Source organism: Cervus canadensis, chromosome 17 (genome assembly GCF_019320065.1).
Source record: "Cervus canadensis isolate Bull #8, Minnesota chromosome 17, ASM1932006v1, whole genome shotgun sequence".
In the NCBI taxonomy this organism is placed as follows: Eukaryota; Metazoa; Chordata; class Mammalia; order Artiodactyla; family Cervidae; genus Cervus; species Cervus canadensis.
The window spans coordinates 27,759,875-27,787,687 of NC_057402.1; the positions used below are offsets into that span (position 1 = coordinate 27,759,875).

The 27,813-nt window shown below is 39.2% G+C and overlaps 1 protein-coding gene across 1 annotated transcript in view; it reads right to left on the bottom strand.

The window, feature by feature from the left end:
- The window catches only part of LOC122454918 (zinc finger and SCAN domain-containing protein 21-like), a 152,530-nt gene extending 132,379 nt beyond the window's left edge, over nucleotides 1–20,151 (bottom strand). Inside the window, 1 exon segment of the mRNA XM_043489586.1 lies at nucleotides 19,986–20,151. Coding sequence (XP_043345521.1) covers nucleotides 19,986–20,151 — 166 coding nt within the window.
- Between the last annotated feature and the right edge of the window lie 7,662 nt (nucleotides 20,152–27,813).

Sequence of the window (27,813 nt, forward strand, 5' to 3'; positions counted from 1 at the left end):
TAAAAAACAGAATAGCTAACTAAAAAGGCTGCAGGTCATGGGTCGCAAAATAGGAAGATACAACTTAGTGACTAAACAACAACACAGACTAAAGAGTAGCCCCCACAATAAGAGGTTTAATGATCTCAGATAGGAGAAGGTTCAAAGGCAGGGAACAATTCTTGGGTCATTCTATGGCACAGCAAAGTGAACGATAATTCAGGTTCTTTCCTTCTCTCTGCTTCCCCCTGCCCTGCACCCTGATCCTTTGCATGTTGGCTCAGTTCTCAAACTTGCTTCTTCATGGTCTCAAGATGGCTGTCACTCTCTCTCTCCCTAATCATTGGGGAGGAATATATATTATACTGGGCTTCCCAGGTGGCACGGTGGTGAAGACTCCACCTGCCAATGCGGGAGACGCAGGAGACACGGGTTCAATCCCTGGGTCAGGAAGGAGATTTTCTCCCCGGAGGAGAAAATGGTGACCCACTTCAATATTCCTGCCTGGGAAATCTCATGGACAGAGGAGCCTAGTGGGCTATAGTCAATGAGGTTGCAGAGTCAGACACGATTGAGCACATATATCATATTACACTTATAGAATAAGAAGATACTGCAGGATCAAGTCATTCACAGTGTGGTAGCATATAAAATGTTTGTAACCCTAGCAAACTAGGAAATTAAATGATCATGGCAACTTAAATATAACAAATAACATTAGCATAAACAACATTTCCAGATTTGTCTTGAATTTGGAAGTCATGTATGGAGGACATTATTTAGTTGGCTTACGTAAAACATCTCTGCAAAATACACACTAACCAATTGCTATGTGTATACACATATTCAGTTCAATTCAGTTCGGTTCAGTTCAGTCGCTCAGCCGTGTCCGACTCTTTGCAACCCCATGGACTGCAGCATGCCAGGCCTCCCTGTCCATCACCAACTCCCAGAGTTTACCCAAACTCATGTCCATTGAGTCGGTGATGCCATCCAGTCATCTCATCCTCTGTCGTCCCCTTCTACTCCTGCCCCTGATCCCTCCCAGCATCAGGGTCTTTTCCAATGAGCCAACTCTTCACATTAGGTGGCCAAAGGATTGGAGTTTCAGCTTCAGCATCAGTCCTTCCAATGAACACCCAGGACTGATCTTCTTTAGGGTGGACTGGTTGGATCTCCTTGCAGTCCAGGGTCTCTCAAGAGACTTCTCCAACACCACAGTTCAAAAGCATCAATTTTTTGGCGCTCAGCTTTCTTCACAGTCCAACTCTCACATCCATACACGACCACTGGAAAAACCATAGCCTTGACTAGACAGACCTTTGTTGGCAAAGTAATGTCTCTGCTTTTTTTACGATATCTAGGTTGGCCATAACTTTCCTTCCAAGGAGTAAGCGTCTTTTAATTTCACGGCTGCCATCACCATCTGCAGTGATTTTGGAGCCCCCAAAAATAAAGTCTGACACTGTTTCCACTGTTTCCCCATCTATTTCCCACATACTGGTGTGTGCTAAATCACTTCAGTTGTGTCGGACTCTTTGCGACCCTATGGACTGCAGCCTGCCAGGCTCCTCTATCCATGGGATTCTCCAGGCAGAAATACTGGAGTGGGTTGCCATGCCCTTTTCCAGGGGATCTTCCCAGCCCAGGGATCGAACCCACATCTCATGTCTCCTGTATTGGCAGGTGGGTTCTTTACCACTAGCGCCACCTGGGAAGCCCATATATATTGGTAGTATGTAATAATCCAATGAAGCTGAAACTCCAACAAAACCACCAAAGAAAAATAAAAAAGGAGGGTAAGAATTTGTCTAATATACAACTCAAAGCCTAATGCATTAGAAATTCGTGCTTTGAGACAAGTGCTCGGGCCTGGTGCATTGGGAAGACCCAGAGGGATTGGGTAGAGAGGGAGGTGGGAGGGAGGATCGGGATGGGGAATACATGTAAATCCATGGCTGATTCATGTCAGTGTATGACAAAACCCACTACAATATTGTAAAGTAATTAGCCTCCAACTAATAAAAATAAATGAAAAAAAAAAAGAAATTCATGCTTGCATGTGACGGTTCAAATGTCAATATTTGTCAAATATCAAATATCAAATGTCAAATGTTCAATATTAATTTAAATAACAGTACACTGGTTTTCCAGAGAAACTTTTCTGCACCTTCATCAGCTTCCTTTGCTTATGATAAGCTTGTTTCCACTTTTGTTTACTTACAAAGCACTTTATTTCTGTCTTTTAAGTCTGTTACACTCATTTTTACCTCTCTGATGATCGACCTATAGGTTGTCAAGCTAGGTCCTATAACAGCCAAGAATCAAAGCATCTGATGCTTTTCATGATCACGTCGAATCCCTGGGTGGCTATATATTTTACTCCAGAAGGAAGAGATTGTTTATATCTGGCTCTCGTCCTTCCTTAGTTTGCATTATAACCACAAAAATTATGCACTCATGAGATGAACCAGCTCACAAAATAACAAATGAGTAATGATACTTGGCTCTTGTTTTCCTTTTTTAATTTTAAAGGACATAATGTGTGTTATCTTAGAGAATGTCAGTTTGCTGATTCAAATTTGGCCATGTGGTTGAATCCAGCCGCCCTTTATAACTCTACTTTTTATATATTTTAAATTTCTTTCACATTCCAAATAGCATAAGTGAATGCATTTTCAAGGCCAAAACTGGGATTCCTGCTTGGATTCCTGTTGAGAACGAGTCCAATCTCAGAATGAGCTTCTGTAGGCCGTGACCTTTTTCTTCATAGACTCCAGAATCTTAAACTCTGTGGCATATGGGGCCCTTACATATTACCTGCCAAGGAGACTGTCTAGCTAAGAATGAACTCAAATGCACACATTTTTATAAAGTTTTCAAAAATGAGCTCCTAATATAATTCTTTGTCAATCATCCACTTATTATTTATTAGGTTTCTATAGCACCTTTTCTCCAAAGAGCTCAAATGTATCATAAACACATGTTACAATGCACTTTAAATAGGTGTTACCAAATTTGGCATTACATGTGAGAAATAGTGCTAAAATTATGAATTCCAACAGCAAATCATTCAAAGGATAAAAGGAAATTTCAGCATCATTTAAAAATTACATATACATACACACATACGTATATATATCTATTCCCCCCCGCCCCCGCCCCAGTCCTGTTAGCTCTGTTAGAAGCTCTTTCCAAAAGAATTGCAGGGTTAGCTTTGAAACAGGGAGCACTACCTATAAATACAGGCATTTAACTGGTATTTGAAATGTTTTCAGTTTTCTTGTTTGCAAAGGTTCTGATGTTTCCTCTGATTTCTAGAAATACAACAACAGCCATTTATGTTTAAATGTCAAGTGACAGGCCTAACAGGCCTTGGATATTTATTAGGCTGGACGAAAAGGGGCTCCCAATTCTTTTGTGGTTAATATACTGTTTATTTTCTTTTTGCCATTAGTGTTGAAGCAAGACTGAATACCAGGGAGTTATCATCAATGAGCTCTTGTCCCCTCGATAGAGGAGGGAGGAGAGTGTGAGGGTGATGGAGGCAATTACTATCTCTCTCTTCTTAGAAGAGGGAAATAAACACATTATAATCTTTAAGTTAGAGGTAATTCAAAAAGCCAGAGGCAGGCAATGCCTTCTAATTTAGAGACATTTTCTCTTTCTTTGCTACTCCCTCCCCAAACTACAACAGTAATAAAAGAAACCCCACAATCAAAGACCCAAATCCGACCTCCTCATCCTAGAAATCCCAAATTGGGGGCTTCAGTTGCATTCTGCCCTGTTCTTTTCTTTCCTCTCTCTTTTACTCAGGTGGATTGCTTTCAGTTGGGGCAGTCTTCATCCCACATGAGCTTTGAAATCATATCCTTGGATCTCTATAGAACGGCAGTAGTTCAAAGTATTAGTAGCAGCCTTCCATAGTAATGCTGCCATTAGATCATTATAACTATTCTAAGGTTCTACCTGTGAGCATGGCATGAATTTTATATTTGGAAATAAAATCCTCCCGGGATACCACAAAGCTGCACGCCGGCCTTGCCCCTTCTCCCAGGCCGTTAGGATTGGACGCCCAGGCTCCGTCTTGTGTTACGCAGGAATAAGTCCTGCCGTGTTTGTTTCACATAAGAACCCCTTCAATTTGTTTATAATGATCTGAATGATATTATTAGGTGAACAAAGCCACTCAATGGTGACATTTATTAACCAGTCATATCATCTGTGTTTAAATCTCATATTACATTTCAGGGAAATTGTGTGAACCTAACTCCAGCATAACTTTTCTTCAGGGACCACTGCTTTGTATTGAGTTTGAAATAAAATAGAAGAAAGTAGAAAGCAGGTTTTATTTCCAGGAGAGCATTTCACTTAAGAGGTTTAGACTGAGCCAGATTATGTGTAGAGGCCCACAGAAAGGTGGATGTAGGGACTTTTCAACCTACCACGCTGGCTATGTGTCTATGATTGAGTTACAGAGTATGGTGTGTTTCTAAAGAGGGATATGAGAATCAGAATGAACAGTGCTGGTGAAGTAGGACAGAGAGGTATAGTGCAATGACTGGAAGAATACCATATCTATAAAAATGAAGTCTTTGTGTGTGGGCCGGGATAATGATGGATTTGCTGTAACACCGCCATGCGGATGAGTGTGCATGTGTGGGGTAATGCCCATTGTCTGGGAAGAAGGTATGCAGATATTGGTGACTGTGGTTAGGTATGTGGGTAAATTAGAATGCAGAGGAATTGGAACATGACTGAAGAATCACAGCCTGTTAATGTGAGAGCAAGGAGGGCTGGCATGGGTATATGATTTTGAATGATGATGAAATTATGTACTTAATTTTTTTTATTGTGGAAAATCCTAAATATCACCCAAGAGTAGAAGGAATGTAGTATGATGAAGCCACATATGTCCATCACTCAACTTCAACAAAGAACTCATAGTCGATCTTATTGCACCTTCACTTCCCCCTCCTCCTATCACTACTGTATTAAACGAATCTTTGCATCCATATCAACTTCTGTATGAATCTTAAAAGGTAAAGAATCTTTTAAAAAAGCTATAATGATGGTACCATTTTCATACCTATAAAATCAATAATCTCTTATCATCAAATATCCAGTTAGCTTCCAAATTTCTCTGATTGCCTCATACTTTTTTTTAAATGATTGTTGTTTTTGTTGTTATTCAGTTGCTTAGTTGTGTCCAAATCTAAGCAACCCCATGGACTGCAACATGCCAGGCTTCCCTGTCCTTCACCATCTCCCGGAGCTCGCTCAAACTCAAGTCCATTGAGTCAGTGATGCCTTCCAACCATCTCATCTTCTGTCACCCCTTCTCTTGCCTTGAATCTTTCCCAGCATCAGCGCCTTTTCAAATGAGTCGGCTCTTCCCATCAGGTGGCCAAAGTATTGGAGTTTCAGCTTCAGCATCAGTCCTTCCAATGAATATTCAGGACTGATTTCCTTTAGGATGGACTGGTTTGATCTCCTTGCAGTCCAAGGGATTCTCAAGCATCTTCTCCAACACCACAGTCCAAAAGCTTCAATTCTTCTACACTTAGCCTTTTTTATAGTCCAACTCTCACATGCATACATGACTACTGGAAAAACCATAGCTTTGACTAGACGGACTTTTTTTGGCAAAGTAATGTCTCTGCTTTTTAATACGCTGTCTAGGTTTGTCGCAACTTTCCTTCCAAGGAGGAAGTGTCTTTTAATTTCATAGCTGCAGTCTCCGTCCACAGTGATTTTGGAGCCCAAGAAAATATGTCATTGTTTCCATTGTTTCCCCATCTATCTACCATGAAGTGATGGGACCAGGGGCCATGATCTTCATTTTTGAATGCTGAATTTTAAACCAACTTTTTTACCTTCCTTTTTCACCCTCATCAAGAAGCTCTTTAGTTCCTCTTCGCTTTCTGCCATTAGGGTGGTGTCATCTGCATATCTAAGGTTATTGATATTTCTCCTGGCAATCTTGATTCCAGCTTGTACTTCATCCAGTCTGGCAATTTACATGATGTACTCTGCATAGAAGTTAAATAAGCAGGGTGACAATATACAGACTTGACATACTCCTTTCCCAATTTTGAACCAGTCCATTGTTCCATGTCCAGTTCTAACTGTTCTTTCTTGACCTGCATATAGGTTTCTCAGGAGGCAGGTAAGATGGTTTGGTATTCCCACCTCTTTAATAATTTTCCACAGTTTGTTGTGATCCACACAGTCAAAGGCTTTAGTGTAGTCAGTGAAGTAGTAGATGTTTTTCTGGAATTCCCTTGCTTTTTCCTTGATTTAATGGATGTTGGTAATTTTAAAGGTTGGTTTGTTCAAATCAGAATTTCAACAAGGTCCACACACTACATTTGGTTATGTCTCTTAAGAATCTTTTAACCTTTAAGTTATCTCTTTTATTTTTCTTGTGATTTGTTTACAAAAATGAGTCATTTCCTCTGTATAGTTCCCCACATTTTGGATTTTGCTGATTGCATGTCTCTTTTATTTTCTGTGAAATAGTAGTTAGATTAAGAGCCTTGGTCTGATTCAGGTTTGATTATTTGGCAAAAATACTTCATAGGTATTATGGCATACTTTCATCAAGAGGCACATAATGTATGATTATCTCTATTTTGGGGAATGTTAGCAGTGCCTGATGTTTATTTTCCAGATACATTATTTCATTAAGGGTTTGCAACGTGGGATTTTCTTCATTTCTCTGCTGGATTAAGTCTATGGAGAAAAATTTTTCCCTGACAATGATTATTTCTCACTGAGGCACAGTTCATACAAGAAAGACAAAATAAATGCTTGATTTTTTTCCTTTTTATTTAGGTGGTCTCCTAATATTCTCTAAGATCAATGAGGTTTGTTTCCTCTAGTACCATTATGAATGCATGGATTTTAACATACTTCATTCATTTCAATCCAAAGAACTTGTTAATATTATTATTACTACTGATGTTCAAGTTGTCCCATCTTTGGCCTTTGGGAAACTTTTCAAACTGACTCCTTCCTTATTTCTTTGACACAATAGCTTTTGAGCACTTTCTTGCCTTTTGGTGTAACTGGATATCCCAGGCTAAATTTTTGTATATCCTATATGAGGCCTGAAATCAACCATTTCTTTAGGAACCCTGGTTCCTTTTAGTGGAAAGTGGAAATTATGGGTGATCATCATTTTTAGTTTGTGGTTTGTTTGTGGAATGATTTGCATTAGGGTTTGCCAATATTTCTGAAGTAGAGTGTGTTTGTTCAACTCACATTTGTTCTGTGGTGATATTTACAATTGTATCAGGATATTTTGTGTAGCAGGAAACAGAAAGTCTGACTCAAGCTGACATAAAATGGAATTTTCTGGTTTTTTTTATTTAAAGGGAATTTTCTTTACTTCTGGGTTTTTTTTTGTTTGTTTTTTTGCAGCTGCAAAGTCCAAATTTTCAGTTCAAGGGAAGCTTTCAGTTTCTTTCTGTCTCTGATATATCTTTCTTGATGCTGGTTCCAAGCTAAAACCTGCTCTCCTATCAGTCATGAGATGGTGCCATCAGCTCCAGGATGGCATGTTTCCACAGCTACACCCAGCAAAAGTCATCTTTGTCTCTTCCTTTTCAGAAATAATCCTCAAATTCATTTTGAATGGAAATATTTAGTTGGTATATATGTTCAAGGCAGAGCCAAAAACTTGCTAGTTGGAGTCAAAGTGCTGACTGATTACCTAGATTCCATCTCTGGAGCTGGAGATAAGAGCTTCTCTAGAACCACCTGAATCTTCAAAAAGAAATTAGAACTGTTGGAAGGGAAAGAAAGGAAGGGAAGCACTGGATGTTGGAAAGGGGCCAGAAAATGTCCACTATTACCATATAGTACTTTTTCTTTCTAATCATCTGTGAATTAAGCTATTCATGCTATTTAGGTACTATTTTAAGCATTATAGAGGCACAGAAGAGTAGAGTTAACAGAGATAGGCCTTCTCTGGTGGCTCAGATGGTAAAGAATCCGCCTGCAATGCAGGAGACCTGGGTTTGAGCCTGGGTTGGGAAGATCTCCTGGAGAAGGGCATGGCAACCCACTCCAGTATTCTTGCCTGCAGAATTCCATGGACAGAGGAGCCTGGCGGGCTACATTCCATGGGGGTTGCCAAGAGTTGGAAATGACTGGGCGACTAACACACACACACACACACACACACACACACACACACATACACACATTATCCTTGCAACAACCATGAGAAGATACTATAAATGGTACAGTGAGGTCCAAGGGATGACAATCATGTCTATTCGGGCAGAGGTCTTCTCAGTTGCAAAGATTTCATGATTCTGATTACTTTATGATACTTTTGTTATATTCCAAAGAACATACATTGGAAGGCTCAAACATTGAAACATTATGAAAATAGTATTGTTACTCAGATTCATTAAGAAAATTCTTTCACATCTGTAGCAAGAAAGTATCAGCAGTATAAGAACAAACTTCTGGGATTCTCTTCCCATGTGGCCAGAAGGGACAGACTAGTAATGTTCTTCTAGAGATGAGAGGAACTCATGTTGTTAGGGCAAAGCTGTTTGAGCATTCTGAGTTGGCTCAGATGTCATCATAAAGTTATATACATTTGTAATTTAAATGAATACAAGATGCCAAATCCAGATCATTCCTTTGGGATGACCATTTATTGATATTTAGGTGCACTGTTTTGAATTACAATATTAAACATCTCTACCACATGAATTTCATGGCTGCAGTCACCATCTGAAGTGATTTTGGAGTCCAAAAAAGTAAAGTCTGTCACTGTTTCCATTGTTTCCCCATCTATTTGCATGAAGTGATGGGACCGGATGCCATGATCTTCATTCATTTTTTAAATGCTGAGTTTTAAGCCAGCTTTTTCACTCTCCTCTTTCACTTTCATCAACAGGCTCTTCAGTTCTTCTTCATTTTTTGCTATAAGGGTGGTATCATCTGTGTATCTGAGGTTATTGATATTTCTCCTGGCAATCTTGATTCCAGTTTGTGCTTCATCCAGCCTAGCATTTTGCATCTTGTACTCTGCAGCCATGAAATTAAAAGACACTTGCTCCTTGGAAGAAAAGCAATGACTCCTAGACAGCATATTAAAAAGCAGACATTACTTTGCTGACAAAAGTCCATCTAGTCAAAGCTACATTTTTTCCAGTAGTCATCTATGGATGTTAGAGTTGGACTATAAAGAAAGCGGAGTGCTGAAGAATTGATGCTTTTGAACTGTGGTGTTGGAGAAAACTCTTGAGAATCCCTTGGACTGCAAGGAGATCAAACCAGTCAATCCTAAACAAAATCAGTCCTGAATGTTTATTGGAAAGACTGATGTTGAAGTTGAACTCCAATACTTTGGCCACCTGATGTGAAGAACTGACTCCTTGGAAAAGGCCCTGATGATGGGAAAGATTGAAGGCAGGAGAAAGGGATGACAAAGAATGAGATGGTTGGATGGCATCACCTGCTCAATGGACATGAGTTTGAGCAAGCTCCAGGGGTTGGTGATGGACAGGGAAGCCTGGTATGCTGCAGTCCATGGGGTTGCAAAGAGTTGGACACAACTGAGTGACTGAACTGAACTGAACCACATAAATTAGAGCAGAATTTGGTAAATGAATACCTCTTAATCCCATCTTGTGGGCTTCCCAGGTGGCACTGGTTGTAAAGAACCCACTTGCCAACGCAGGAGATGTAAGAGACATGGGTTTGATCCCTGGGTCAGCAAGGTCTCCTGGAGAAGGGAATGGCAACCCACTTTGGTACTCTGGCCTACAGAATCCCATGGACAGAGGAGTCTTGTGGGCTACAGTCATAGGGTCACAAAGAGTTGGACAGAACCGAAGTGATTTAGCAGGGTAATTCTGATCCCATCTAGGCAAATCTCATTTCAGAGAGCAAAAGATATCCTTGGTGGAGAAGTCCACAACAAAATCTCTGGGTATGAAGGTCACAAATGATCTGAAGATCATCAGTTGGAAAATAAATTTAAAATAGCCTGATCAACTTATTGTAGAGATATGGAGAGGAGACCATCAGCTAATTTAAAGTCAAACATGCCTCCAATGTAACAAAATATCATTATGAAAGGCTCTAATGACTGTTACCTTCTCCATGTTATTGGCTGATGTGCCATTCTAAAAATAAATTACAATCACAACTTACTCTGTAAAAAACAACTTTAACTTTTAAACCCAGGGAGTGTCACTAATTATATTTTTAATCATCAAAATGATTCATGCATTCCTTTGTCAATCTATTTTTCATCATTAAAATGGCTGACACTTGTTAACTGACCATATCCTGTCTAGTCTCCCATTCTCATTCACTTTTATGATTTATTAATAATATCTTAGAGACCTACCATACTGTATTGCATAAGGCTTACTGTGGTCAAGTTTGCCCTTGAAAAAGCCCTGGGGGAAAAAACCAACCAAACAAAGCTAGCAATCTTAAACCCAAACCCAACCATCTGTGCTGTTTGATGGGGCGTTCCTGATGCGGAGCATTAGTCCTGGCTGAGAGGTACCACAGAGTACAATTGTTTATGCTGTGCCACTATGTAGAGCAGACAATACCACACAATCAAAGCCTTCACACTCAAACAGACATCACACTCTGTAATTATATTTGTCTGACAGATTATTATAATTGTACATGGCAGGTAGTATAAAGCAGCTCCTTTTTACAGCCTAAATAATGTGGCATATTCTGCATACTCTAAATCAACCTTGCAGAAGGTAAATTATGAAAGCTAAATGCACGTTGACTGTTTTTATTTACTCTTTCAGTTAGCATCTTCTGTGGTGCTAGACAGCAAAAGAGCATTACCTTATTTTGCCTGGTAGTATTTCACTTAACACTTTGTTATGCAAAGTTCCTTTCTGCATGACAACTTCTTTCATTTTGGCATACTCAGGGCAGCTCTAGTAATGATTATTTGCGATTCTTTTCCTCACACCCAAACTGACCAAATACCAGATCAGCCTATGCTAAGTCAGAATGAGGACAAAGATGCTTTCCTTAAAAAAAAAAAACACACACACACAAAAAACCATAAACTTAGTTTTATGGCTTCTGCAACAATAAGAATAAAAACAACTTGTTGGTGAAGCATCCATATAGTTGTTTGCAGAAATTAAGAACTTTGTGATAGCCTCCTAGACAAAGAGACATGTCTTATGGTAGAGTCTTTCAGTGCTCTCAATGTCTGATCTCTTCTTCATCCAGGTAAATGGGAGGATTACATTTCTTAGTTAGATGGGGCCCTGTTGACTAGTTTTTGCAATTGGTTGTATGTGGAAGTGATGTATATCATTTCCTTTACCAATATATACTTAGCAATGTGAGATCCTCCAGGGTCTTCTTACCCTGCTGGTGACAAAGAGGCCTGCATGTTCCAAAAGAAGCAGATATTAGAAAACAGTGCTTCTGTCAGCCCAAATTCCTGAGTAGCTGAAGATAAGCTCCTGCAAGCCTGGTTTTTCATTTGTTACTTCAGAATAATTTAGCCTATCCTAACTGATATATGACTGTTCCATACTTCATGTGTCTAAGTTGATCACATTTTACATTAGATTTGTGATGTTACATCAAGTCGTCATACTTTCCACATTATGATGATTCTATCATGTATGCTCCAAAAATATACATGATAAAATCATAACAGCTATTACACATTGAATGTGTGACATATGCTGCTATTGTGTAATTTTTATATACAGTATGCCTAATTCTCAGAAAAATTTACATTTGAGATCACTTAAAGCAGTAACTGATTTCTAAAGTCCATACAGGGGAATGACTGTTCAAAATCAGTCCTATCTAGCTCCAAAATCTACTTTACTACTGGTTCATGTTTTTATCTCCTAAAATAGCAAAATGAGCTAAAAAATATAAAAAGCAAACATATTTACATTTCCCAATATTTTATAGTATTCCATTTATCTATTGCCTGGATTGATATGTGGGGTATATCTTAAAAAGCAAAGCATTGTTTTCAGATACTGTTATTCCAGGAAGAAGACATGAAACATATATAAATGCATTCAAATAAAACGGCGGATATTTTAAGCGATCAATCCAGCTTTCGAATTTTGACACATTTGTCTATGAAATTCTTGGATGTACTCTTCTTTCTTTTAAAGAATGTGTTTATCTTTTGATGATTATTTTTTATATGTATTTGTTTGGCTGCTTCGGGTCTTAGTTGTGGCAGGCAAGATTTTCGTTGTGTCATGCAAGATCTTTGCAGTGCATGGACTCTCCAGTTGTGGCACGTGGGCTCCAGAGCATGCAGGCTCAGGAGTCATGGCACACAGGCGTAATTGCTCCATGGCATGTGGGATCTTAGTTTCCTGGCCAGGGATTGAACCCACATCTCCTGCATTGTAAGGCAAACTCTTAACTACCGCACCACCAGAGAAGTCCCTTGGATGTACTCTTAATACTGAAGTCAGTTTCAGTCCTATCTCATAAGACTGTTGTATTTAATATGGAATATATTTAGAGCAGAAATTAACATACAGTAAGGTTTGGGTTAGGGCTGAGGCAGGGTGATGCAAGAGAGGCACCTAGAGTGTGAAATTTGCATAGGTATTAACAAAACCCTGAGAGTGCCTTCTTAAATCTTGTTCCTCCGGCGGCTCTCCTGTCCTACTCTGGTCCTGATCCTAGGCTGAGCGATTATTCATTCATTCATTTATGTATACTTCACTGTAAAAGCCATAAGGAGAGTTTTGTTATGCATACAAAAATGGGGATATTTAGAGTTCCTACCCTATGAGTTTTTGTGAGGATCACGTGAGATAATTCACATAAAGAGTTTAGCACAGTATCTGGCATGTAGAAAGTATTAAATAAATGTGAGCTTTAAAAAAAGAAGGTGATGGACTAGGTAACCTCTACCATTGCTTCACACCTTTAAAAATCTGTATTTCTACATATCCAGTTAAAATGTAATTACTGAACACTCTCTTGAAGAAAGGTGGCACCAACATTTAGCAGCGTGACTCTGTGGGGGTGGGATTATAATAGGATGGAGAAAAAAGCATGTTCTCAGTCATAAGGGGCTCACAATCAGGCTGAAAAAAGGCAGGTGAATAAGTAAAACATATTCTCATACATATGTAACAACACTATCTATATCCAAATACACTTTCCATGGGGAATGGCAGGCTGTTGAGATGGAACTCTTTGGAAAGCTGCTTTTCATTCTAACCAGTGAGGAATGATTTTTGAGAAGGTGGCCAGCTTTGAGTTCTTTGAAGTATTCACTGGGAGAGGGCCATTGTTTAGTCTGATGGGAGTTTGGGAGGGTGTTTGAAGACTGGGAGATAGAATGGGTGGAATCTTAGGTTTAGAGCTGAATCAACTGAGAAGGTGAAGCTAGATGTATTAAAAAGCGAAATAATGGGATAAAGGAACACAGTTTAGCATTAGGATATGTAACAGTGGTACTGGATGATCTTGATGGACAGGTTCCAGAACTTCATGGGTAGGTGACAAGACCCTTAAAGACTGTTAATGTAATTGCTCATCTGCCCATCTCATTTATTAAGGCAAGCCTCTTAGCCTAACTGATATCTATTATTTGTTATCTAAAGGCCTAAAGAAGTATAGAATGGCTTAAAATCCTGGTGATTTGGCCCAGATTGCTATAGACTGTACTTCTGTCAAGGGAGATTTGCTAGAATTTCTTCTTATTAATTAATTGGTCAACAAGCTGAAAAAGGTTCACATGCTACTCAAAAGTAGAGTGACATCTTTACAGAACATAAAACATAAATTAAGTACTACTTCTGATATTTGAAGAAACGTAAGAAAAACATAAACATTCCTTGGTGACTTTGAAATAAAGACATACCCATTGTGGATGCTTAAATATTTCTGCCATGGCATATGGTAAAGTGCAAGTTATACAGTAGGTGCTCAATAAGTACCTGTTGAATGAATGAATCAATAAGTGAGAATTGTCTTTGGATTGGGTAGAAGTAATTGTGCAGTGTTTCTTAAGCGTGTATATTATTTCATACAGTTATTCTAAGGATGATGTTGCAGATACAAATTATTACATGAAGGAAGTACACATTACTGAATTATAGAAATAAATGCTAATTGATGTAGATGCAGTTATTTTGAGGGGTTTTACTTTGAGGCAAAAGGGTGTGCATATGTGTGTATTATATCCTTAAAATTAAATGGAAGTCAGTAGAAAAGTCACTAACTTCATAAAAGTCAGATGCTTTAAGAGCTGCACAAATGTCTTAGGAGGATAGACAGGTTTAGGTATTCAAAAAGAATTTGTTATAAATTCATCACCATCGTAATTGGATTGTGGAGGTAACCTAAATGTCCAACCACAGGCAACACAGTGTTTCTTAATGGAATATTATACAGCTATTAGAGTGTTACTGCAGTTGGAGAATGTTTAAACATGTGGGAAGTTGTGTGAAAAAAAAGGGAACTTAAAAATCCGTGTGTGCCAGATTAACTTTTTCAAACATGCATAGAAGAAGCCTGGAATAATGATATCTAAAATCAATAACAAAATCATTTCTGAGAGACAGAATCATTGACGATTTTTTTTTTTGACGATTTTTTCTTTTATGTTTGTGTGTGTATTTGAATTTTTTTACAATGGACCCAAAATTTTAAATATGCTATTAAATTATTTCTTAAGATAAAGAAGAGACCCAAAGGACCTGCTAAAATTAGAGACAACACCCTCATTTTGTTTCCCTGATGAACTCAATGTCAACCTCTAGGTGCTTCTGACCTTGGCATTACCTATACCAATGATTTACCCTCTTGCTTGTGCATGGAGTTAATGTCTCCTGCTATTTTAATACAGCCACATCCTACTCGGCCCTGAATTTTACTCCATAAAAGAGATTTATGAACTAGATATCACACGTTCTTTCTGAAACCTGAGCATACCTTTGTTACCATAAATATTCATGAGCATAGCTCATAGCAGCCCCACCTTGCTCCACAGCCACCAATACAATAAGGTCATAAGGTCTATGACCTTATTATTTGGCAATGACAAAGAATGTTCAAACTACTGTACAACTGCATTCATTTCACACGCTAGCAAGGTCATGCTCAAAATCTTCCAAGATTGGCTTCAACAGCACATGAACTGAGAACTTCCAGATGTACAATCTGGATTTAGAAAAAGCAGAGGAACCAAAGATCAAATTGCCAACATCAGCTGGATCATAGAAAAAGCAAGAGAATTGCAGAAAAACATCTACTTCTGTTTCATTGACTACGCTAAAGCCTTTGACAATGTGGATCACCACAAACTGTGGAAAATTCTTAAAGAGACAGGAATACCAGACCACTTTACCTGCCTCCTGAGAAACCTGCATACAGGTCAAACAGCAACAGGTAGAACTGGACATGGAACAATGGACTGGTTCAAAATTGGGAAAGGAGTACATTAAGGCTGTATATTGTCACCCTGCTTATTTAACTTCTACTCAGAGTACATCATGAGAAATACTGGGCTGGATGAAGCACAAGCTGGAATCAAGATTGCCAGGAGAAATATCAGTAACCTCAGATACGCAAATGACACCACCCTAACAGCAGAAAGCAAAGAGGAACTAAAGAGCCCCTTAATGAAGGTGAAAGAGGAGAGTGAAAAAGCTGGCTTAAAACTCAACATTCAAAAAACTAAGATCATGGCACCCTGTCCCATCACTTCATGGCAAATAGATGAAGGAACAATGGAAACAGTGACAGACTATTTTGGGGGGCTCCAAAATCACTGTGGATGGTGACTGTAGCCATGAAATTAAAAGATGCTTGCTCCTTGGAAGAAGAGCAGTAACAAACCTAGACAATGTATTAAAAAGCAAAGACATTACTTTGCCAACAAAGTCCGTCTTAGTCAAAGCTATGGTTTTTCGAATAGTCATGTATGGATGTGAGAGTTGGACTGTAAAGAAGGCTAAGAGCCAAAAAATTAATGCTTTTGAACTGTGGTGTTGGAGAAGACTCTTGAGAATCCCTTGGACTACAAGGACATCAAACCAGTCAATCCTAAAGGAAATCAATCCTGAATATTAATTGGAAGGACTGACTCTGAAGCTGAAGCTCTAATACTTTGGCCACCTGTATGGCCAAATGTATGGCCACACATGTATGAGTCACCTAATGGCTGACTCATCAGAAAAGACCCTGCTGGTGGGAAAGATTGAAAGCAGGAGGAGAAAGGGTGACAGAGAATGAGATGGTTGGATGTCATCACTGATTCAATGGACGTGAGTTTGAGCCAACTCTGGCAGATGGTTAAGGACAGGGAAGCCTGGTATGTTGCAGTCCATGGTGTTGCGAAGAGTAGGACAAGACTAAGGAACTGAACAACAACAAAAGTCTATGAAGATAATACCTTGTTGATGGATGGAGTAAAAGACAGAAAGGTCAGAGAGAAGACTATTAAAAAAGACCATTTCAGAACTGACCAGGGCCTGTAGAAAGGTCAAATTAGGCTACTTAGCATTTAAAAGAAAATGATTTGTTTGCTTAATACACTGTAACCACTGTCAACACATCCAGTGTTTTAACATTATGAGCTTATTGAAATAGTAAATCTGTGGAGAACGTTCAAATCTTCACACAATTAGGTTTGAACCTAATGTTCAAGTGAAAATAGGCAATGATAATAACATCGTACAACACTGGAGACAATTTCTCAGCCTGCAGGTACAAAAAATGTTACTGATTGCCCGAGGTTTGTGCCAGTTCCTTTTTATCTGTCTGCGTGCTGCTTTTCATTCAAATTATAACACCTTTTCCTGCAAGATAAATTAACAGGTTTTTTTTTTTTTTCCCTAGTTTTAAGTTTAGATCTTTCAAAAAGCTTAACATAAAGTAGAGTCATTAGGCTTTGGTAAGAGGCCAAATTTAGGCAAGGCAGACACAAAAATACTTCATGTAAAATAAAAATTCAAATATGGGATGCATGCATGGAGTTGCTTGATTGCTGTATTTTAGAGGGCCTGCAGGTTTGTTTTAATTTCTTCCTGCATTCATGAATCCTTGTTTTTATTTTTATTTTTTTTGCCGTCCTTTCTCTTACTGTGGGTGCTTTGTATTGGCTTTGATTTCCCCTTCCTGATCCTTTTATAATGAGCAAATTAATTTTTCCTTATCACTCATTAGATTTTTTTTTGAAAGGTGAAAAGTATTCTCTATTCTTCAGTAATCATTAATTTATCTAGGCCTAGTTATATTTTCTTGATATTGAAGCAGTACTGAGTGGTTTGGTCTGGCAGCACAAAATGGAGAACAGGAGAGAAGAAGGTTGGGGAATAATGACTACCTGGAGCCCAAAGCCTTTCACTCCAGAGGCATAAAGGCCCACAGAGCCATGACATTCAAATAGGCATTGTCTTTAAAATGTGGCCAGGTAGAGAAGGCAGTTGAAGTCAAATGTTAACCCAGGTGAAAAGGATTTCAGTTCCTTTCCTGACAACTTACTTAGTTGGATACGCTGTTCTTTCCCCAAGTTTTAAGATGAGATGCAAATTGACATCTATTATTAAAATCACGATGTGTAGTTACTTAGGAGATGTACATAACAGTAACAGAATATGAATATAAAAGCAAGATGACCAGTACTGCTTTCGAAGTGTTTCTAATCCAGATGTGTTAATACCATGCCATCATTTAAGACTATGCAAATTTATTAATCTAATCCTCACAACAACCCTAAAATGTAGAAAAAGCAGATACAATGATTTTTAATTTATTGGTGATAAAACTGAGTTTCATAAATGGTAAGGATGTCCCAACTGGTAAGTGGCAAAGCTGGGTGCACAGGCATGCTCCGTCTCTTTAGTCGTGTCCAACTCTTTGTGACCCTATGGACTATAGCCCACCAGGCTCTTCTTTCCACGGGATTCTCCAGGCAAGGATACTGGAGTGGGTTGCCATGCCCTCCTTCAGGGGATCCTGTGTCACCTGCATTTCAGGTGGATTCTTTACCTGCTGAGCCATTGGGCAAAGCTAGGACCCGATGTCAGATCACTTGATTTTGAGTCCAATCAGCTTAATGATTTTCACTTGGGATGATGTAGGAATTAGAACTACAAGGTAGTATTTTTTTTTCAAGGTAGTATTTTTAATTGCTCAATGCAGGTACCTTCATACATTCTAGCATGTGATCTTAGGGTTTAGATAACTATTTTCTTCTCTACATGTACTAGACTATGGAGGAAGTCAAAGTGAGGTAGATGGGAGGGCAGATTCATAAATATTTGAATATACGCATGCATTTCTTCTCAGATGTTTTTAATATTCCTGCTTTACCCAACTGAACCCAACTATTGAGAAGCACTGAGGTAAATACTGAGAAAAGATAAGAATATCAGCCAGGGTACTATATGTGTCACTTGAGTAACAAAGAAGGGATTGCAACCTGTCCTATCTACCTCTATTTGAAAGCTTGTCTTTCAAGCCCTGCAATACCTGGTAAGAGACCCTGTTTTATTAACTACTAAACAAATTGTGAGCAAACTGAATACAGGTCTTGATGTTCCCTTAGACTCTGGCATGATCAGGCCCAGGCCCTGAATTAGTCTCCGTGAGTTGGGGACTTGCTTCAAATCACTTGGGGTTTTTCTCTAATCTGTAACAGTTACACTAATCGGATTTAAAACTGACTGAACACTTTTATTATAGCCTGCCAGAGGTATGCATTAAAATTTAACACTGTTTCCACTTTGAACATAAAGAAAGTCCTTATGGTGTGATTATATAGGATTAGAATTTTTCATTAAAAAGGGCTTTAAACACTTCAGTAACTAAAAGGAAGAATCCTATTTAATGAGTTTTTAAAGGTAGTGAAAGTAAGCAAAGTTTAACAGAACTGTTTTCCTTCCCCTCACACGAAGCCCCCATTTCACTGTGATGCACGATGAATAAATCAGGGCCTTATGACTTGTATAGGACTGCCACTTGCACAGAGCAATAGAAGACAAACCCTGTTATACAACGATGGAGATCTTACACAGAAACCTAAAGAGCAGATCAGAATGCTTCATAGTCTCGAATTTGGAGATTATCTAAATTATAAATATATGGTGATTTTATAGACGCTACACTTTGAACTAGGGGAGGTACTTGATGGTCCGTAATCATCTTAAGAGGCTTACAGCCTGGATTCCTAAAGAAAGTTCAAGGTCTAGGAATTTGAAAGCAGTTATTGATGTTTAGAGTCCTCTATCTGTGTGATTCACAGTGGTGGATGGGTGCCTGGGGCCTTCCCTATGAGGCATGGTACTTATGGAGGTTGGCAGATGTAGGGTCATTTAATACTGCCCTAGTTGCCACATGCAAACGCATAAGCCACATAATACAAAGCTCAGGCTTCTGGAAACAGGAAATCTAGCCAAAATATTTAACCAAGTAACTTTATCACTGCCTTTGAAATGGCTATGGTATGCACTTTAGTCAGGTTCAGGAGTACATGAATCTCAAAGAACTTGGGCTGAAACAAACCTACCTTAGATCTGTTTACCCAGTAAGATCTAAAGATTCCATTTTCCAAGCATTTCTGAAAGAGGAGTTGTTGGAATTGGAGCAAGGCAGCACAGCAGCAACAGTTTACGTTTTCTCTGTTGTGAACTCTGATAGGAACAGAGTGGCTATTGGAAATGTTGTGTGTACATTCTCATTTATGACTAATTACAAATATTTTTGTGACTGGATATGAGGAAATGTGTCATGGGTGTCAGCACACTGCACTGTACAATTAATAAGAATTGGCACTAAAGCCACATGTATCATACTTGGAAGCAAACTTTGACAATGAAGACACAGTTTCAGAATTGTTGTGTATACATTCTCATTTATAACTAATTAAAAGTATTTTTTTATCTGGAATCTAGGAAGTATGACATTAATGTCAGCAGAATGTACTATACTAACAGTTGCATCTCAGTTAAGAAAAAAATAGATAACCAACGTGAACTTACCTGCTTCGTGAAGAAATGAGATGACCAGGAAGCTGGAAAGAGAACCCTTCAGGCCAGGTTGAACACCTGTGAAAGGGCACAGTTTGCCAGGCATACCCTGTCCCACCAGCATCCTACTGGAAACTTTGGGACTATTTTCTCTCTTTCCTTTGTCGTCTTTGCCCATGTTCTCCTTCCCCTTCCTCTCTCTCTTTTTTTAAATTTCCTCCTAGAAGCAGAGGTTGTCTTAGCTGCAGGAGTGGAGTGGCTATGGGTGAATGGTCACCCTGCTGCCATGACAGTGAAGCATAACTCCTCTGCCTAACTAAAGGCTGTAGCATCTAAGAGCTCAACTATTTTTCTTTCTATAATCAATTATAAAGAAATAATAATAGCTAAACTCTATACAGCATTTACTATGTGCCAGGTATCATTCTGAAAGCTTTCTATGCATTTTGCATTTAATTTTCTTAAGTCCAATGAATCAGGTACTACATTATTATTATTTCCATTTTACGCATGAGGAAATTAAAACCCAAAGAAATGAAATAACCTGCCCAAGATCATGCAATCATAAGTGACAGAGTCAAGATCTGAATGTAGTTGTCTGGCTCCATAGTCTGTACTCTTAACCAATATGCCAAATGGTCTCTTCATTTTTCTGTTGGGTATTCATTGATTTAATGTTTTTCTGATTATATAATTAATCTATGCTTACTGTAAAATTTAAAACAAGAAAAGTCCGAGGATGAACATAAAACCCTACCTGAAACCTCATTTCCCAGCAGACTGGTGATTGTCCTTTTTTATCTGTCACAGGCAGGAACTCAGATGTGTATGGTTTTATCTGAGTGGAATAGTAACATTATGTCATACATGTCATCTTTTAAATGATGACCTCTTTTTCCTTCTTTCACTTCCACTCCCCTTCCCTTCCACTCCCACACCACCAACCACATTTAACAAACTAGTATGTATCTTTTTTAGTTTAAAGGTAACTAAAAAGTAAATTCTCATATATTACATTTTCAAGTAAGTGTTTTTCATATAGATACAAGGATTTAGGGAAGGCTATTTTTTTGTTTTATTTCATTTTACATAACAGCTCTGCATCTTGCTTTTCATACCAAACAATGTCATGAAAATTTCTCGCATTTAACTGGATTCACTGTTTCCAATGCTTGCATACTATTTCACTGTATGGTCTGTTTTACACACTTGGATCATAAAATTCTGCCTAAATTTTCTCCTTCTATAGATATTGTTTTAGCCTGGCTTTCCTTCTAAACCAAGGTCTGAGGCAAGGGTTTGAATGTGTGTAACTCAGGGAAGTGATCCAGGCAGGGAGATTCAGAAGGGAGAGACTAGGGAAAGAGAAACTGACAATGCCGGGTCATCAGCGCAAACGTGCTTTGTGCTTTGCTGACTTGCTGGGGACCTTGTCTGAGGGGTCTTACCAAGTGCGCCTTGGAACTCGGGCTTTTAGCCTCTCGCCCATTTCCCCAGTGGCTGAGAACCGTCCCTCAGGGTAAACCGCTGAGCGGACAGGCAGCTGCGCATGCGCAGTTGCAGAGGTACGCGGCAGACCGGAAGTCGGGGCTGGCGGCCCGCGCAGTCACGCTCTGCACGCTCCATACCTGCTGGGCTGGCTGAAGTAAAAAGCTGAGGTAATGAGGCTTCTGATACAGAAAGTTAACACGTGCTTTCTCAGCCCGGGGGCCCATGGTTTTAATGCAGAAGACAATCGCATCCTGGGTTGTGATATTATTCAAGATAACAGTGTACTTCGTCCTCCATTTGTACGGGGTGCTTGCTCTCTGTATCACATCACCATCCTGACAACAGTCACATAAGGTAGAGGTAGGTAGGTATTTTACATAGGGGACAAGGCGAGGCCCAGAGAGATAAGGAAGGAGAGACCATCTGTACCATGTTCTCTTTGTGTTCCTAATGGTTAGCGCCTTGCCTGTCACGTAAATGATATTTAATATATCCTTTTAAGGGGATGCTGTTCAAGTAATTCGCCAAGTCACACACCCAATATATAGCAAATCTGGTGATTAAACCCAGGACTTCCTAACCCCAAAGCCTGTATGTCTTCGGTTATACCAGTGGAATGAAAAAAATTGCAAATTTTTCCTCACATGCAGCCTGAAAGAATTTCATAAAACTTCTTGCAAATTTTAAAAAAATGTGTAAAATTGTTCATTCTAAATTTGAAAGCTAATTTTTTAATATGAGAAAGGAAGTGCTTAACATTTTATAAGATGAAGTAAGATAAAGCTAGGCTACACTTAGTACATGTAAACTATGTTTGTATTGTGATATGATAAAATGAGGTTTAACTTCTCATTGAATAGCATTCTCTATGAGAAACTTGTATGAATTTTTTACTTGTGGATTTTTATCCAGTACAGCTTGGAAAAATCTTGAAAACATTACAATTACGTGTAAAGGAATTGGCATCACTACCCTAAACAGCTTCAGTTCTGAATTCACAGTATTCCAGCATTGACCAAACTTCTCCTATACAAAGATATGTTTAAAGTGGAGGAAAATCAGGAAGCTCCATGGGTTTAAGATTCAGCAATTAATCATTGAAGGATTAGAAGCCAGTATTTCCAATCATTCTTTTTTTTTTTTTTAATTTTTTTTTTCCTGCTCTTGGGAGTTTTTGGCTCAGCAGAACACTGCACCATAAAAAGGTTTGGGATGGATGGGGGGGACTGTATTTCTTTTGAGAAGTTGTTATCTTCTTAGATCTCTGGGCCTGTTTAAAACATCTTGACTATTTTGAAATATATTATTTTCATGATATTCTAGTTCTTTTTAAAATAGATGACACGTGTTAATGACAAAAAATTAAGCCATATAAAAGTACAAAGAATACAAAAGTCACACCAAATCCTACTACCTATATAATCTAATGTTATCCTCTCCTCTGCCTTTGATGTGGTGTTGTCTTTTTATGCTTCTCCCATCCTTGTCTTTTGACTAACTCCTTGTCTATCTTCCCAAATCTAGTTTAATTTCTAAAACAAAATTCCTGTGGGTTGGATGTGGAATCTGATCTCCTGATACCAGCAAAGATCCCTGAGTTCTGTGATACGTGATTGTCAGGTTAAGTCTGAAATAAAAGGCTCTAAACTTCTAGCCATGATAACCTGTGTGTGGGAAGTCAAGGGCTAGTACATCTGTCTGTAGAATTTGAGGATGGGATTCTCCTGAAGGAAGTTTCTTCTCCAGCTTTTGTATTTATTTCTATTGTATAACAACACACAAACAACGGAGACTTTAATGTAGAAAATAAGTACATTCTTAGTAACTTCAGTTCAAAAAAAGAGTTTGGGCCAGTTTAGTTGAGGGTAAAACCAAGCTGACTACTTATCAAGTCTCCCTTATTTCTCACTCAGGTGTTTTTTTATTTGTCTCATTTCCATGAAGGTATATTACAGTTTGACAGATAAACTGTAACTACTCAAAAAAGTGCCGTTATGTTTCCAAAATATACTGTTTTCTCACAGATATTTAAAGTAGCATATGCATTGAAACACATACAATTAAATAGAAGAATGAAATTATATTTGGAAACTATTAACTAAAAGAGCCTGCCTTTATGTCTTTTACCACAATTCTTAAGCCTTACAACAAAAAAATGTGTTTTCTTACTACCTAAGAGCAAGGCTTTCTATGTGCTTCTTCTGAAGTGAAGAAATTTACCTTCTGACTGTTGAAAATAATGTGGTAGCTAAGGAAATTAAAAGGAAAAAAAGTGTGGGCTCAGTATGCTTTGCTGAGGGCTGGGTTCTGACTGGTCCATGAATTATGAGATGCCAGTATACCAAAGGCTTAACCTTTCATTAACAATGTGTAATCAGTTGGGAAGACTTGCTCCACAAGGCAGCACACCGGTGGTTGTCCCGCAGAAATATCCTCAAGTCACAAGTTAAGAGTTATTTGCTCTTCCCTGTGCTTAAATGCATTGAGTCAGGCTAGACAGAGCAGCCTTCCATCTGTGAGTGCATGCCCTAGGTCCATGATCCTTAAAAGCTACAGTGATCCATTCCAAGCACCTATGTGCCTGTACTTGTTAGCTATCGCTGCATAAGTCACTAATGCAAGACAGCTACCATTTTATTGTATCTCACTATTTTGTGGGTCGAGAATTTAGGCATTTCTTCTCTTCTTTGGTTGGTATCACTTGGTGACTTTCAGGTAGTATCTGGGCTAATCTAGAGGATTCAAGACAACCTTACTTACATATTTGGTCCCTTGACAGTCTCAGCTGGGTCCCTCTCTTTCTCCAGGTAGTCTCAGGGCCTTGCTGTATGGTCTCTCCTTTAGGGTAGTTGAACTTCTTATATGTGACAAGTAAGTGAAGGTGGATACTGCCAGTATCTTAAGGTCTGGCTCCAGAAATGTGCTCAGCATTACTTCTACTGTATTCTGTTTGTCAGAGCAGGCACAGAAACACACCCAGAATCAAAGGGGTGAGATAGAGATCTCATTTCTTAACGGGAGGCATATCAGAGCATTTGGCACTGTCTTTAATTTGCCTTAATGTATTCTTGCCCCCACTGTTAACATCTAGGAAGAGGCATGAAGGCAAATATGAGGAAAAGCACTCCCGGATAGACTCCTTGCCTTGAACATCTCAGCCTCAGGGAAAGAATGGAGGACTTTGGCACACAGGTAAGGAATGTATTTAACTTGGGAGGTAAAGGTCCCAAGTGCCCTCTGTCAGCCTCCTGGTGAACTAGCCTCTGCAGTGTTAAAATACAGTGAGTTGAGATTTCCCAAAGTAAGAAGGCTTTGATTCATTTCCTTAACTTGGAAGGCCCCTTTGCAGCGCCTGCAGTGGCAGCTGATGAGCAGAAACATGGCCACATGGCTTTAGGAAGAGCTTCCCGCCACAAAGTGGGGAGCATCCTCAGCTTCATTCTCTAAGGAGGAATTCTTACAAGGTGTGAGAAGGGAGAGAAGATCAGTGGGGCAGGATAAACATACCAGTTGCCTGTCTCTTCTTCAGAAAGGAAATGGGATTTGGGGATAAATTCTACAATTGTGTTTCAAATTAATTTGTATCAAAAAAATAAGAACAGAGAACATTAACCTAAACCAAGGTGTTAACTTCAGCATGAAATGTCTTTTCCCAGTTTTGTGATAAAGCACTTATTATGGTGTCGGAGATGAGAATATGGGTTGTGGCAGGGGAGGTGGTCAGACTGCATTGGGTTGAATTCCAACCTCAAAATGTGCAGCAGTGTGATTCTGGCCATTCTTTGGTTCCTTCATCTGTAAAATGGTAGTGATAATAGTATTCAGTAACAACAGGGTAATAATATATACTCACTTCCTAGGACTGATGTGAGCATTAAATGAGATGATGCGTGGAAAACCCTTAGTACCATGCCTGACTCTTATTAAGTGATCACCATATAGAAAGTGTTCAATAAATGTCAGCTTTTATCACTGTTATTATAGCAGCAGCCCTTACTCTGGTGGTGAAACATGAGGGCACTGGGGGACTAAAGAAAGGGAGGGGTGGAATCACAAGTAAGACTTCTCATTCCTCTCTCTCTGGTTATAGCCACTGGGGTATAATGTGATCTATAAACTCTTCTGTCTGTTGACATGCCAGCAAATGATACATCTCTCTGATCTACTTAGATTTTCAAGCTAAATGTAAGGGCCCAGGCGCTGGAGGCTCAGAGCAGAGAGAGAGCTGGGGGCTGGGGGCTGTCCTGGCCTTTATAAACCATTGCCACTCTTATAAATAAAGCATTCACTCAGAGAGTCTGAGAGCTGGGGAGCCACATTGCGTGCAAATCCAGATCAGTGACTGAGCTTCTTCCAGGTTGAAGCTAATCACAACTGACATGTTAGAGTAAAACTACTTTATGAAATCAATATTAAATTTACAACCTTTGACATCCTGGGACATCAAAGATAAGGGGGAAATAAGCCATAGAGTAAACAGTCCTCCAGCTATGCCAGCTGCTCAAGGAGATGGGGAGATGTGGGAAACCAGAAGCCTAAATCAGACACTATTAATCTTGTTTTTATGTCAGCGTCTTGACATCAATAAAAACATTAAAAAAAATCACACAAACATTTACACACAGAAAAGACAGAGAACCAACAAGGAGAACTCCACCAATCCATCAGATGCCCAGAATCATTCCAGAGTGAAATGATTAGATTCCTTCTCCAACAGTGAGACTTGATTTTTCTGGACAGTAGGATGCTTCAATTAGGGAGAAAACACCATGTTGTGAGGCTGGCAAATCCCCTGCTGAAAATCCTAACCTATCTAGCCAGGGACCCTGCTGAAATAAAAGCCTGCACCTCTCTAGCAGATCCTCCCTATAGTCACTGGGATTCGAATATAGCTGCAAGGGACACTTGGAAGCAGAGTAAAACTGTAAAGGTCATCACAAAGTGAGAATATGTTTCTCTGAGTGCTCCTCATGGGGTACTAGCTCTCAGCTGCTCAAGTCTGGAGTGGATTTCTACCTCTGGAAAGAGGGTTGAATTTTAATATCCAGAAGCAGAATTGCCATGAATCCTACCAGGAGGAGTGGGCAGAGTCAGAAGACCCTGTAACATCCAGCATGGTCAAGCTCATGAAGGATTTCCTAGCCCTTTGCATCCAAAAGCATTTGTCTCAAGGGCTGGTCAGAGAATTGCGTCACCTCCACTGTAAATCTGAGGAAAATACCAAGTGCTGTAGGAAAGGTGGAGTGAGGGAGTCAAGGCCGTGTGGCCCAGCTGGTCTAAACAGATTCTTCTATAGTGCTTCCTCCTTTGCAAGAACAACTGGAATTTATACCCAGGTTCACCTGCACTCCATGGTGTGAATCTGAACTTACTAAAATATATGTTTAATTCAGTGTTTCCATCTTTTAAATCTTCAAGGGGGAATAGCAGCCATGCCTTTCCCTCCGCACTCCTCTCCCTGTCTCCCATCTAACCCTCAGCAGTGACTGATTTGAGCCTGTCTGCTTTGTGGCCATTGTGAGGTCATGGTGGTATTTCTGATGGATTTTGTATGGTCCTATGATCAGAGACAGGCACAGTAAGATCAAACCTATCAGTAACATTCGGTTTCCATCTGCTTCCTGAATGCAAAACAAAACATAAATAATATTCTCCATTTAGAATTCTACAGCAACAGATTCACGGGGTCAAAAGACTAGGAGGTGTGCAGCTGTTGGTGGGTCTTGCTGATGTGTATGAGTCTGAATGTGTGGGAGCTTTTGGCACAATGGTTGAGACAAACAAATGCCTACTTGAGTCTGGTATGTGTAGAAAGTGAAAAATTACTGCAGTACATAAAACAATTTTGCTTTTTTGATAAGGTTGTAAACTCCAAGAGTTCCTAGAATGGTGTCTGGCACATAGAATGTGTTTTTTGTTTTGTTTCTTGTTGTGAATACATGAATTAGAATTTCCTAGATTAACTGAGGGAGGAAACTGATACTTGTTTAGGGCTTTATCTGTGCCAGGCACTATGGTAGATCCTCTTCTTATGCTTTCTTATAATACCTCTGTATTGCTTTTTTTATTGTCACTGGAACAAATTATCACAAGCATGGTAGCTTAAACAATATACGTTTTAAATATTTTAGTTCTGTCGGTCAGAAGTCTGACACAGATCTCACTGGGCTAACATCAAGGGGCCAGCTGAACTATGTTCTTTTCTGGAGATTCTAAGGGAGAATTTGTTTCCTTGACTTCCCCAGCTTCCAAAGGCCATCCGTATTTCTTGGCTTATGGACCCCTTCTACCATTTTCAAAGTCAGCAGTAGCAGATCGAATCCTTCTCATCCTGCCATCTCCCTGTTCT